The 13,938-nt window shown below is 43.6% G+C and overlaps 1 protein-coding gene across 2 annotated transcripts; it reads right to left on the bottom strand.

The window, feature by feature from the left end:
* Nucleotides 1-3,327: 3,327 nt before the first annotated feature.
* On the bottom strand, nt 3,328-6,183 carry LOC103630145 (hAT transposon superfamily protein). Of its 2 annotated transcripts, none has more exons than XM_008651229.3 (4): nt 5,521-6,183; nt 4,188-5,420; nt 3,975-4,093; nt 3,328-3,886 (listed from the first exon to the last, which is right to left on the bottom strand). In XM_008651229.3, exons 1-4 carry the CDS (start codon nt 6,062-6,064, stop codon nt 3,494-3,496), a joined length of 2,289 nt encoding a protein of 762 aa, XP_008649451.1. In that variant the 5' UTR covers nt 6,065-6,183; the 3' UTR covers nt 3,328-3,493. The 2 variants fall into 2 exon arrangements, with proteins under 2 accessions (XP_008649451.1, XP_008649452.1); XM_008651230.3 differs by having other exon boundaries at nt 4,194-5,420; nt 5,521-6,182.
* Nucleotides 6,184-13,938: the final 7,755 nt, after the last annotated feature.

The raw sequence follows: 13,938 nt of genomic DNA, 5'->3' as shown, positions 1-13,938 counted from the left end.
CATCCCTATTAACTCCGCATAGATCATTGGCTGACCATGCAAAAACATCTTTGTTATTGAACAAAAACCTTATCAAGGTTTTTTCCTGCTCTTCAGATAGTTGAGAGCCTAACAGCACCTTCTGCTCTGCTATGTCCTCACACAAGAGCATAGGCTTCGGCTGATCTGCTGAAGCTGCTTTCTCCCTTCTGAATTTGTACTGTTCACAAGCTTCAGCTCCATCTATGTTATGGATTGCTTTTGAGTCAGTCCAATTGCCTTCGGCCCTTCTTGCAGCTTCCTGACTTCCATGGATAGCAATGGGTCCCTGATCCGAAGGTATCTTCATGCAAAGATAAGCAGGATGAAGGATTGCTTCGAAGGCATTAAGAGTACCACGACCAATAATTGCATTGTAAGGGTATTCCATGTCAACAATGTCAAACACAACTTGCTCAGTTCTAGTGTTGTTGATGAATCCGAAGGTCACTGACATGGTGATCTTGCCCAGTGCTACAATCTGTCTTCCTCCGAAGCCACAGAGAGGATGTGTAGCATCATGAATCTTATCTTCTGGCTCTTGCATTTGTCTGAAGGCCTTAGCAAATATGATGTCAGCTGCACTGCCTGTGTCAACCAAGACATTGTGGACCAGAAATCCTTTGATAACACAAGAGATAACCATGGCATCGTTGTGTGGGTAATCTTTGAGCTGAAGGTCCTCTTGGGAGAAGGTAATAGGAATGTGAGACCATCTTGACTTGATGAAGGGTCCTTGCACCCCAACATGCTGTACCCTTCTCTGTGCTTCCTTCTTCTGTTTCTTGTTAGCTGGCTCTGAGGACGAGCCACCTGTGATCGGGAGCACCAGCTTCGGGTCCGAAGCAGCTCCAGCTTGGTCGTTGAACGAAGCCATCAGCTCAAAAAGTGGAAGTGAGTTCACCGGAGGTGGGCGCCAATGTTGGGGACTTGTTCTCAAATGCTATGAATTAAGAACAAGGCAACATAAAATGTTAAATGATACTGTCCTTCGTCCGTGAAGCATTATTCCTTTGAGGATAATGGGTCTTGGACGAAGGTTGATGAGAGTATTATTACGAAGTCGAACCTTCGTAATAAACCTTCAATAAACATTGTAAAATAATGTAAAATAAAAGGTACAAAATGGATGAATGAATCACAGATGTATCATATTATATTTACTTAATATATTGAATCATTAAATACCTATGCCTTGACAAAAGTTGTATTCCGAGAGATGCGATTGCAAATACCAGAATGCGTGAACAGTAACGGAATACTGTTCACTATTTATAGGCACAGGACGCAGCCTGTGAGGAATTACAAATATGCCCCTTATAAAAACTTACAACATTGACTCAGACTTTTATGGACTAAAAGGTCATTCTATCTTTAAGTCGGTTTGCAATGCCGAAGCTTTACGAAGAGGAACCTTCGGCTATCTTATACAAACAGCTTCATCCGAGGATCACTTCTTTCTATAAGACCTTCGGCGACGAAGCATAGACCCAACAACTACTCAGCACTCGCTTTATACCCCTGGTCTGTAATAAGTAACTTGATCTTACTTTCTAAATAAATGTAAGTTTATGTAATGGCTTCCGCATTTCTTTATCTCCGATGTTCTGTAATGTCTGCAAGACGAGTGAGACGTTCCTGGAAAGGTAAGGAAAAATACCGAACTTGTCAAGTAGTTCAGGGGCACCTACAGGGTTGTCTGGGGTCCGTTGGACAAGGACAACTGTAGGTGGGCCTAATTACTTGGGAGGTTCCGTCACAGCTGGTATCGGAGCGTAGCCCTTCTTTGCAGATATTATGAGGCATCTTCAAAAGGATTTTCTAAAAGTCTTACCTAGAAATTCTTTTCCCTTCTTACCTAAGTATTCTGAAGAGTCTATCTTAAAGACCAGATAGGAAGAGTGCGATGAATAGAAGGTTGAATCAACTAAGGTTGATTCTGTAATTATACATGCATCATGCTAAGCATTATATTAATAAATTTCCCCCTTAGAGAAATGCTGTCGCGCATCAGAAAGACCGCACGCAAATCTACTAGACCCATTGGCGTACCCTGCCATTAACTTACCCCAAGACATGAAGAAAGTAGCAGTGGTAGCAATGATCCTATCGAGATCTGGAAGCACAAGTCGAACTGCTTCAGTCAGAACTCTGTCACAGGAATGATCTATGGGTCGCGGATGCAGCCATCCGCTACTTGCAAGACCAACTCGCGAAACGAGATCTGGCGCTCGATTGGACGGTTAACTCTCGTTTACTCGCCTGGGCTAAGGAAGCCAAAGCTCGAGCCCGTGTGGAGGCGCTTAGCTTAGCCGTGGATAACTTGCAGGTCTATTAAAATACACTACATGAAGAAGTTCATGTGTTGTATTCACAACTGCACCCAAACGTCCCTGTGAATCCTGTCGGAATGGAAGCCGGACCTTCTCATGTAGCGGGAGAAGCACTTGGTGGTGAACTGGACCTTTTCAGGCCCCCTCCCTCTATGACGTTGGTTGACGAATGGTCTTCTACGCCCGACAGTAAAGCTACCAAAAGTAAAAAAAGTGGCTTACCAAGTGCCCGTAACATTGCCCGGACGGAACTTTCCTACTAATATGATCGTTCTGAAAGGCCAAGACATAGATGTTATCTTGGGCATGAACTGGTTAGCCCAGCAAAAAGCAATTCTCAATCCTGATCTGAGAACCATCAGGTTGAGTTATGACCAATAGAGAGTTGGTGACTTGAATGCCTAAACCCAAGAATTAGGCTATATTGGTATTTAGTGAACCATGACCCAACCCAAAGTTGAATTTTCTGATATCACTCCATGATCAAACACATACAAATCAAGGTTCAGCTAGGCGCTAGGCGGAATCTAGGCGGTGACCCATTGCCTAGCGCCTAGTCGGGAGTACTCGGTCTTAGGCGCTTCTAGGCGCTTTTCTAGGCGTTTTGGCAATATAGCCATAAATTATATATATTATGTATATAACTATATATACGTATATAACTACTATATATGACTATATGAGTCACAGACTCACAGTAAGTATAAAAAGAAGGCCAGTAGACATATCTGATTCCTAGCTGAGCTTACTCTTGCTGTCTTGCATGTTCCTAGCTCCTGCAAGGCTGCAACACATTTTGACAGCTAGTAGTTAGTAAATTAGTCAATAGACAGCTAGCTGTTCCTGTTCATAAAAAATAGAAAACACTAAATTGTGACTTATCTGGATGATTTCAGCAGCCTCCCATTCATGAGCAGTTGAGCACACTGCACACCATATCAGCAGCTGGTAATTACAACACAAGTGGATAGGACAGTAATACAAGTGCAGAACACAATTTATAAATAAAGGACAACACAAGCACATAGTTCTTAGTTCAGGTCTCACACAAAAGAAGACACACAGACACAAAGTGACACAGCTGCAGTTCATAAGACCAGGGCATCACAAAAGGCTTCACTACTACATGGAGATGGTCCAGATCATATTTCATCTTCACTGTAGCACAAATCTTCATCTTCATACTCTTCTTCTTCAGACTCAAACTCTTCTCCTTCATAGAGCTCTCTCACTCTTGCACTTCTACGAGGCTCAAGCTGTTCTTCTGCTCCCACTGCCTCTCCAATAACAGACCAAGGTATCCCTGTACCTTCCATCTCATCTTCCTCCTCATCTCTAAAGACAACTTGTGCACAATCATCTCCACCGTCTTGGAGAAAACCTTGAGCTTCAGTTGTATCACTAGACAAGAGAACATCAGTGATTTTCTTTGACTTAATCTTTTCTCTGTTATTCATCAGCCTGTTATTGAACTGAATATAGACCAACTTGTTGAGGCGGGTTGTAGTCAGCCTATTTCTCTTCTTAGTGTGTATCTATAAATTAGAAACAAAAGCATTTTCAGTTCTGAAATTTAATCATAGTACTGCTGAAATGATTAATAGATAGGTCATAGGTACTAACCCCTTCAAACCCACTCCAATTTCTTTCACAACCAGAAGAGCTTGATGTCAAAGATAATATCCTTGTAGCCATCTTTTGTAAAGCTGGTGTTTCAGTTCCATATAACCGCCACCATGATGCTGAAATAAATTAGAAACACCTCTATTAGTTTAAAAAACAGCAAACAACCATGGTAGAAAACAACAAACAACCATATAATAAGTAGTTAAGTACCTCTACCTGGATTGTAATCATAGTTTTGAAAAGTTCTTGCAAGCTTCTTGCTAAATGGTCCTTCTCTATTCTGAAATTTTTTCAATTCAAAGTTGGCAGCCTGTTCTTGTTGGTCCTCATCATGATAATAAAATTGCTCGACACAAGATATGAAGGCTTCATTCATTTTGGGCTCATCAAATATTGATGGGTTAGCATAGCTATAGTGTGGATTCAGCAAAAAAGCTGTCAAATGCAATGGAGAATCAAGTCTTCCATTCATCTTCTTCTCAATTACAGCCATAACATCTTTGAATCGAGACTCAACATTGCCAAAGGCCTCTTTGATCTCTCTTTTTGCTTTTAGTAGCTCTCCATAAAGGAAACCCATGGATGGCTTCACATCCCCATCAACCAAACGGAGGACTTTGACCAATGGCTCAAAAACAGCCAACATTAGCTTCACATCCTTCCAAAAGGCTGGACTCAATATAGTAGCTGTGGCCTCTTTTCCTTTCTTTGATTTCACATCCTTTAATGAGTCCCACCTGCTATGAACTACCATCTTCCTTAACTGGTCCTTCTTCTCTTGCATACTGTTCAAAGTGAGAAAGTATGAAGCAAACCTAGTCACTCCTGGCCTCACTAGCTCTTTCCCCTCTGTGAAGTATCTCAAGCACTCCAATGTTCTTGTGTGGCCATACACAAATATGGTAAATGACTTTGCTTGGTCAATCACTTTCCTGAACCGAGGCAATTTGCCAATTCCTTGGAGCATCAAGTTGATTGTGTGAGCTGCACAAGAGGTCCAAAATATTTGTGGTCTCTTCTCAAGCAATAGCTTCTTTGCTCCCATGTTGTTAGAGGCATTGTCAGTGACTACTTGCACCACATTTTCTTCACCAATGTCTTCAATTGCTTTGTCCACTAATTCAAAAATGACTTCGCTTGTGTGTGACACATCTGACATCTCTTTTGAGCTGATGAAGGAGGTTCCATCAGCACAATTAGTGCATATATTCATTATGCTTCTCCTCTTCCTATCTGACCAAGCATCGGTCATAATAGAGCAACCATTTTTCATCTTCTCGGCTTCACGTTCCTGCAGCAAACACTTGGTTCTTTCATATTCTTCTTCCAGCAAACTACCTCGAAAGGCATCTTGAGTTGGAGGTGTAAGTCCTGGTCCAAATTGTCCAATTGCTTCACACATTTGCTTGAACTCATCATTGTCACATGCATTGAAAGGTATTCCTGCCAATGATTAAAAAATGAAGTCTAATTTTAAAATGTGTTCAGTTCAAAGTTCATGAATTTTAAAATGTGAAAACAGCATCGTATACTAGCAATTTACCATGATTATAGGCCCATCTTGCAATAAACTTGTGCACCTCATGCTCTCTTTCTTTCCATAGTTCCTTGTTCAGCTGCTGTTGTTTGAATGAATCAGCCTTGGTAGGATCAATAGCACGTGTCCATTTGTCAATTGGCCCTAATTTGTGAGGCTGTGAGCTTCCAACACAAGTGACTTCTTCTGACTCCTCTCCAACCCTAGATACATTCACTTCCTCTCTAAGTTCTAGCTCACGAACAGTCTTCTCCTCCCTCTTCCTTTTTGCAGCCTCTATTGCTTTCTTGCACTTCTCTTTAGCCTCTAGAGCCTGCGGTGTTGCAGACGTGCATTTCTTCACATTCTTTCCAACATGGGCAAGATGTTCCTTCAACCTATAAATCCCTCCCCTCATCTCCTTGTCACAGAACTTACACTTCACCTTGTCTTTGTTGTTAGCATCAACAAGAACACCATATTCCCATCCAACATCATCTGAATTTCTTTTTAGGAGATTCGCTCTAGCTGCTTCAGTTTCAGAAGGTGTAGCTGCATTTTCTGATGACATCCTTAAACCTTAATCCTTTGATTTCTTTCACTTGTACACTGCACAGGGGAGGAAAGCAGTTTCAGCAGGGGAGGAAAGCAGGGGAGGAAAGCAGGAAAGCAGGGGAGGAAAGCAGGGGAGGGGGATGAGCAGGGAGGGGAGCAGCCGACGGGGGAGGAGAACTCACCGGCGGGGGAGCAGCAGGAGGGGATCTCACCGGCGGGGGAGCAGGGCGCCGGCGGCGGAGCCGGCGGTGGAGCAGGGAGCCGGGCGGTGGAGCAGGGAGCCGGCAGGGAGACTGCGCTAAAACTGCCCTGCGCGCTAAAACTCACGCGCGCTAAAAACTAACGCGCGCTGCGCGCGCTAAAACGCGCGCTCTCCCGCCTGCGCGCCCGCATGCGCGCCCGCGCGCCCGTCCTGCGCGCCCGCCTGCACGCCCGCTTAGGCGCTGCGCGCCGCCCACTCGCCGCCTAGGCGCGGCTGAGCGCCGCCTAGGCGCCGCGGCCGCCTAGAAGACGCACAGGGCGCTAGTCTACGCGGCAGGCTGCCGACTAGCGCCTAGGCGGGCCTAATCGCCGCCTAGTCGGCGCCTAGCTGAACACTGATACAAATCAATGCCTAGATAATTTCTTTGTCGGACCTAAAGAGTACCTAGACTTCAAACAAGGATCTCAAGTCATGTCTTCCTTTAGAACCATTCTCTTGTTCTGTTGATACAGGTTGCAGTCTCTAGTATAGTTGGCCTCTCCTTGCGAATCGCCATGTTGCTAACCCAACCTAGGAAAGACATGTCCGACCATTTCCTTAAATTTCATGCCTTTGGTTCCTTCATATCTATCGAAGGCATACCAACTTAATCCTTGACCTTGTGCTCTCTGCGATGGGCATAGAAATATGCTTGGGCTGAATTAACAGTCTCCCATCATACTTCTTCCATTAAGTTATGGCCATGCCTTGTTCACTTCCTTGGGCCATGATCTATTTGGATCTCTACTTGTAATCGTTCTTATAGGTGGAGTCTCTTTTGTACCTTGTCATCCTTGACCAGTCTATTTGTGTTGTGCGAGATTCCTTATTGGTTATGTCTGGTATTGGCGTTATGACTAAAATTGATGATGCCGCGCCAAAACTGAGGGCCTCTTGTGGGTATACACACAAGGTTGTGCTGCTCGATGCGCGCTGGTATCACAGTTAGTAGTCATAATCCATTATGAGATTATATCAATATGTTATCTCTACGCAAATTGTTCTTACCACATGAGATCCATTATCGGTGCCAGTTTTGTAATGGTGTCATGGTTAAGAACTTATGGTACCGCGGCGAAACTGAGAGCCTCCTGTGAATGTACACACAAGATTTTGCTGCTTGGCGCATGTTGGTATCGAGGTCTCTGGTCATGATCCATTGTGAAACTACACTGATGTGTGATTTTCTGTGGACTCCTTCCTTAAAAACAATTTCTATGTTGATTGTGAGGAGATCAAGCAACATCTATCATCTCTGTTGGATTAAAAGGGCATACCACTTTCATGTGTGGTCTTATTTCTTTTGCTCTTGGTAGTGACTACTCATATAAGTTCCCTTTACATCCTTTGTGTAAAGGTGAAGCCCTGGAGCTTTTTAGTGTAAGAAAACAACTGATTAGCTCCCAAAATGGAGATCTGTTTTCCTTGTTGTTGAAATGCAGGAGTTTGTTCATTCGCTTTCTTGTTTAATTCAGGTATTCCCTAAACAAGTGGATAACTCATCTCGCATGAGAAAAAATGGATGAACAACATGACCAAATAGATTTTTAACCAAGTGCAGGATTTCTTGTTAGCAAATGTGAACTCTCAACCCTTGGCTTATCAATGGTACTGAGAGGATTTGCTCAATGCCAAAAGTAGTTCAACAAGTTGGTTTTGACTAACTTGTAACTGCACATGGAACAAAGGCTGAGTTTAGAGGTCGTTTTATCGAGTTGTCTAAACTCACTTAGGTTCAACCCACCCTAAAGAAAGTGTTTACCAAAATCAAATTAAGTCGACCAGTAACCACTTAATTACCGCTCTAGTCGCGCCTCGACCGTCTCACTCATGCTTTTCCTGCATGTGTGATCATGCCGATCCATGACTAGTGCTGGATAACATGGACTGGTTGCAAAGTCCGCATTTTTAGATCCCTCCGCTGGTGATTTTTCTTGAATCTATATCACCTTCCATGAACTTGGATTCCCTGGCTAACACGAGTTGACCGTGATGTTATTCGACATTCACACCCGTCTCGTGTGCTATGAACTTACTGTAACCACTTGTTGGTAAACCTCTTCTTGTGTGTTTTACCCAAGATGGTGCATCTGATTCTATTTGGGTAAAGTTGCATAATTGCCACCGAACAGACTCAGATAGTACAGTGTCATCAGAAAAAGCAAGTTGCACACATGGAACCTTATGTGTTCTTCTGGTGGGCAAAGATGCAAATTGAAATTGCGTTATGTGGCTAGATGTGACACTTGTAAACGTGTCAAGGCCATATACATAAAGACTGCTGGTCCATTACAATCTTTACCTATCCCAGTATGGAAATGGGAAGATATTGTATGGACTTCATTGTGGGATTACCCAGGACTAAAAAATGGGTATGACTCTATCTGGGTTATTGTTGATCGGCTTACGAAAATTTCTCATTTTCTGCCAGTCAAGACAGATTACCCAGTTACTGTCTATGCCCAATTGTACATTGCTCGTATTCTTAGTCTGCACGGTGTTCCGAAGACCATAGTGTCGGATCGTGGATCGCAATTCATATCCAAATTTTGGGAAGAACTTCATAAATCCCTGGGTACTAAGTTGCTCCACAATTCGGCCTATCATCCTCAAACCAGTGGACAGACTGAGAGAGTGAACCAAATACTGGAAGATATGCTACGGGCATGTGTTCTGGAATTCCCACCGAAATGGGATGAATGTTTGCCCTTAGCGGAGTTTTCATATAATAATAGCTATCAAGAAAGTATCAAGATGGCACCCTTTGAAGCTTTATATGGACGACGATGTCGTACTCCGCTAAATTGGCCTGAACCTGGGGAAAGGTATTTCTTTAGGCCTGATATGGTGAAGGAGGCCGAGGAAAAGGTTCAGAAAATTATTCATAATATGAAGAAAGCCCAAGCTCGGCAGAAGAGCTATGCGGACAAACGGCGAAGGCCCTTGTATTTTCTTGAAGGGGACTACGTCTACTTGAAGGTTTCACCAATGAAGGGAGTATCACGTTTCGGGATAAAAGGAAAGCTTGCACCCAGGTACATTGGTCCATTTCCTATACTTGAAAGATATGGGCCAGTGGCGTATCGACTTCAGCTCCCCGAAACATTGTCTGCCGTGCATAATGTGTTCCACGTGTCACAATTGAAGAAGTGACTTCGGGTTCCCGATCGAACCATTGAAGTGACAGATGTTGTCCTTGAACCGGACTTGACATCTTCTGAGCATCCCATTCGAGTCTGGGACCAAAAGGACAGGGTTACCCGGAGAAAAACTCTCAAGTTTTATAAGATACAGTGGAACCAGCATTCTAAAGATGAGGCTACATGGGAAACTCAAGACTTTTTAGATAAGAATTTCCCAAACTTTTTAGCCTCTTGTAAATTATAAAGCCTGTATAACTGTGTAATAAAGAAGTGACCCCCACATCACCCCTGCCTTGTACCAGAAATAAGGAAATAAGAGTATTCCGCGTTTCCTTTTCCATTACTTACCCTAGGACTTTTAATCTCGGGACAAGATTCTTTTATGGGGGGAAGGATGTAACACCCCTGGTGTTACTATAACTAAAACTTGAGCATGACATCATAAGCATTGGCATTGCATATGTTTGATACACCAAGAGTGCATTCAGTAGGCAAAAATTTCAAACAAGTTGTATTGTTTTAGTGTTTTGCAAATAGAACCCTGAATAGGGAACTTAACCCTAAATAGGGATTAAAGGGGTAAAACCTAACCCAAGTTGAGAAAACCTAAAAACTTTAGGAGAAAAGTCATAAAATGACCCCAAGAATAAACTTGAATTACCTTTATACCCCTAAGGTACCAAAAAAAACCCTAATTGAAACCCTGGAAAACCCTAAGTCCAAACCCTAGGGACCTATGTGCAAAATTAGTCCACTTTTGGACTAAAGTGCAAAAACCAAGTTAAATAAGTATCTTAAGTCATTTGAATCACAAATGTGTGAATTTGCAAGTTAAACCCTAAGTTTTGGGCTTATTTGCAAAACTCACCTCTTAAGTCCTTAATAGTCTAAGTCTGATTTCAGTGTTATGGGCTCAACTTTGGAGCCTTGTAACTGTTAAAATATGGGATCTTTGCCCTAGGTCACCCCACCAAATCTGTAGAGCAACCAAAGGAGAACAACTTTGCTTGAGAGTGTGAGCACAGTTGTTAAGAAAATATTGGAGATAATTAGCCTGAAGTCAGGCTGTCAGGCTAATATTGTCTGAAATTCAGATTAACAGTGGGATGACATGAACTTAGGGCTTAATTTTAAGCATGCTCCAATGTGTTTTTGTGGCAGAATCATATGGCAACATTGTAGATGGTATAATGCTCTACAGGTTTGCTGCAGAGCTTGACTTATGTTGCCATTTGGAATTAAGATAAAATCTGGCTCCAAAGTGCTCTGTCAGACCGGCTGCTTGCAATTCACATGGTACAATATGAGGATCAGAATGCCAGCTCAGACGCTCGTCGCCGGCGATAAGAACGCCACCGCCGTTCGGGATGGGTCGTCGGCGGCCACGGTAAAGGAATCCTGCGACGTGGCGTTAAAGCAGTGAAGTGGCAAGCTCCGGTTAATCGGCGGCCACCGTGCCCTCACCAGGATCCGCCGCGCGGTAGCCTTGCCAGCACATCCCAAATCCACGAATTCCATCCAAATCCGGTCGTCGGCCTATAAATGGCGCTCGGGTCCTGCTTCTTCATTGCATCCCGCGCACAAACTCTTAGGCGCTCGACTCGAGCTCACCGGAAAGCCTACGTAGCCCCCAGTTTCCCTCTTCCTCTATTCTTGCTCCGCCGCAAAGAACCCCCCCCCCCCCCGTGGCCAGCAGTCCTCGGGTGAGTACCTATTCAATTGTTTCATGTTTTTGCTTGCTGTTAGCCTCCTATTTCCCCCGGTATCAACCAATTGAAATTCGGCCGAAGCCTTTCACCAGAACGTGTGCTTGCTCTGAAGAACACCGCCGTAACCCACCCTCACCGTCGACCTGCTCTTCGGGTCTTGTATTGCCCAAACCAAAGCGTGTCCAGGATCCCTGGTGAACCCAGGAACCTCTCCCTAGCTTCAATTTATCCAGCCCGGCCTTTGGTGATCCGGAACACATAATTCACTTGAACACCCGCCCTGTCACCGTGGACCGGTAGATTCATTGTCCCAATGATGAAATTGGTTGAGGGGAAGTATTCGGTAGGAGTCTAATTCAATCTCTGTCGCTCGGGAGCTCCTGCCATGGCAGTATCCGACTGGAACAGGCTCATCGGAAATCAACCGAGCACTGTTTGCCGTCGGGGATCCCGTTCTGCGAAGAATTAGAAATTTGAGGGTCTTTTTGTGAGTTGTCAGCGACCTGGGAAAACAGTAAAGGAACCCACTTCAGGTTAACCGTTAAGTCGAGGGCCCTTCTGCAAAGATGCCAGAGCGCGCGGGCGTGGGCGCGTTTTCTCTCTGGTGTTGGGCCGCTTGGGCTAGAATTGGCCCAGCACTATTGAAGCTTTTCCTTTTTCTTTTACAATAGAGCTTTAGAAATTTGTTCAAAATTGTAGAAAAATCCTAAAATTATGAAACCAATTTTCCTAGACTTGTTATTTTCCCTAGAATTTAATAAAAATAGTTTTGTAATTTTTAGTGGAAATAAGGAATTTTAGGGCATTTAAAGTAATTAAAAGTGTTAGTTATGGATTTTTAGAAAATAGATGATAAGTCCAAAAATGCCCAAACTTTTTATATGAACTTAAAACAATATTTAGAAGCCTTGGGTAGAGTTTGAATTGATTTGGACCATGTTTGATAACTAGAACCCAAAACCACCCCCCCTGCCCTTTGAACTCCTTTACCGACTCCGGAAACCCTAAGTTCTTGGAGTTCCGTGAAGGAAAGTTGTATTCAAGACTTAGATAATAAATCTTTATTATCTTCGCACTCTCATGAGCATTACATGGCATTCATTCTTATATATATACCTATATGGTTATATTTAGAAAACGAAGAAGAGAGTGAGGTGACTCAAGAGAAGACACCACCACCTTTGGAATCTCAGGCAGGGACTTGGCTCTACTTCGACGTCTGCGAGTCCGAGCCTGACTCACCTACAAACAAAGGCAAGCCCCGGTGCATGCAACCCCTTTCCTTGTGTTTTTAAATAATTTTCGCACACTTTAAGTCTAGTGAAATGTGCATTAGGTTTATAGGAGTTGCTTGAAACCCTTTGATGCATTCCTTCCCTTGATATCCATACCGTTATAGATACTTCTGTGAAGTATCAAAATATGATTTACAAAAATGCTTAGCCCTGCTTAGATCTTGTGGATAGAGGTTGTCCTTAGCTTAGCTCGAGAAAGGATGGCTTTTACCTGCAAGAATATTTTCACTTGGAGCAATGGTGGGATCTTACTGCAAAGTTCCCTGTGATGCTCTTTTCATCCTTGGGAACAGAAACAATCCTAAGGATGGAAGTACGTAAATCGAGATTTGGGTTAGGAACAGGTGATGTTCTACCCAAGTTGATTAAGGATTGATGCGTATGTAGGCTTGATGATCGAGGACCCTTTAACTGGTCACATGCCTCGTCATGGGTAAGCCTTGCCTCGGGCAGACTAAGGCCAGAATAAGATAACACGAAATGGGCGTGGAGCGGTGGCGAGAGTAGCGTGTACCCTCCGTGGCAAGAGGCTGGACGGTGGTGTATCTGTGCTCTCGGTTTGCGTGAATCTGATCTGGTCTTAAGAACCCCGGTGGCGGGTTGACATATGCAAGGGTTAAGTGCTACATATGTCGTGTGATTGGAGATCCTCAGCTGAGTATAATCGATTCGGATCGCCGTACCTTCGCAGTTATGAAGACTTGGTCACTGCCCTGCAACCTAAGTCAGGATGTGAACATTATGAATAAAAAGGATGTTGTATTGATGAGATGATGAAATTAGACTAGATGCAAACAGAGTCTATTGATATTTAATCTGGCGTTAAAATATTGAAAGTAAGGACTCACTTTAGTAAGCTATTTCTGCAAAAGTATCTAAGTTGATTCTTGCTAAAGCCTCTTCTTGATTCCTATTTATCCAGCATACCCTTGGGAGTCTTTTCCTTAGTCGGGTAAGGCTTGCTGAGTAATTCCATACTCAAGGTTTATCCCTTCATTGTTTTTAGGTGAGGAAGCGACAAATTTTTGTTGCTTTTGCTCCAAGGTGGTATCAAATGAAGAAATACAAGAGTGAAGATGCGGGAGGACGTGGTCCTCCATATAGGACTTTTTGTTTTAAAACTATCGGGAGGAGTTTTTGCCTCCCTTGGTATGTGTAATAATACTACTCAGCACTCGCTTTATACCCCTGGTCTGTAATAAGTAACTTGATCTTACTTTCTAAATAAATGTAAGTTTATGTAATGGCTTCCGCATTTCTTTATCTCCGATGTTCTGTAATGTCTGCAAGACGGGTGAGACGTTCCTGGAAAGGTAAGGAAAAATACCGAACTTGTCAAGTAGTTCAGGGGCACCTACAGGGTTGTCTGGGGTCCGTTGGACAAGGACAACTGTAGGTGGGCCTAATTACTTGGGAGGTTCCGTCACACCGACCCAGGGCTCGGACTCGGGCTAAGCCCCGGAAGACGGCGAACTCCGCTCCGCCCGACCCAGGGCTTGGAT

The sequence above is a fragment of the Zea mays genome, chromosome 6 (assembly GCF_902167145.1).
Source record: "Zea mays cultivar B73 chromosome 6, Zm-B73-REFERENCE-NAM-5.0, whole genome shotgun sequence".
Lineage (NCBI taxonomy): Eukaryota > Viridiplantae > Streptophyta > Magnoliopsida > Poales > Poaceae > Zea > Zea mays.
The sequence above is the reverse complement of the archived record's forward strand: the minus strand, read 5'-3'. Positions and strand labels throughout refer to the sequence as shown.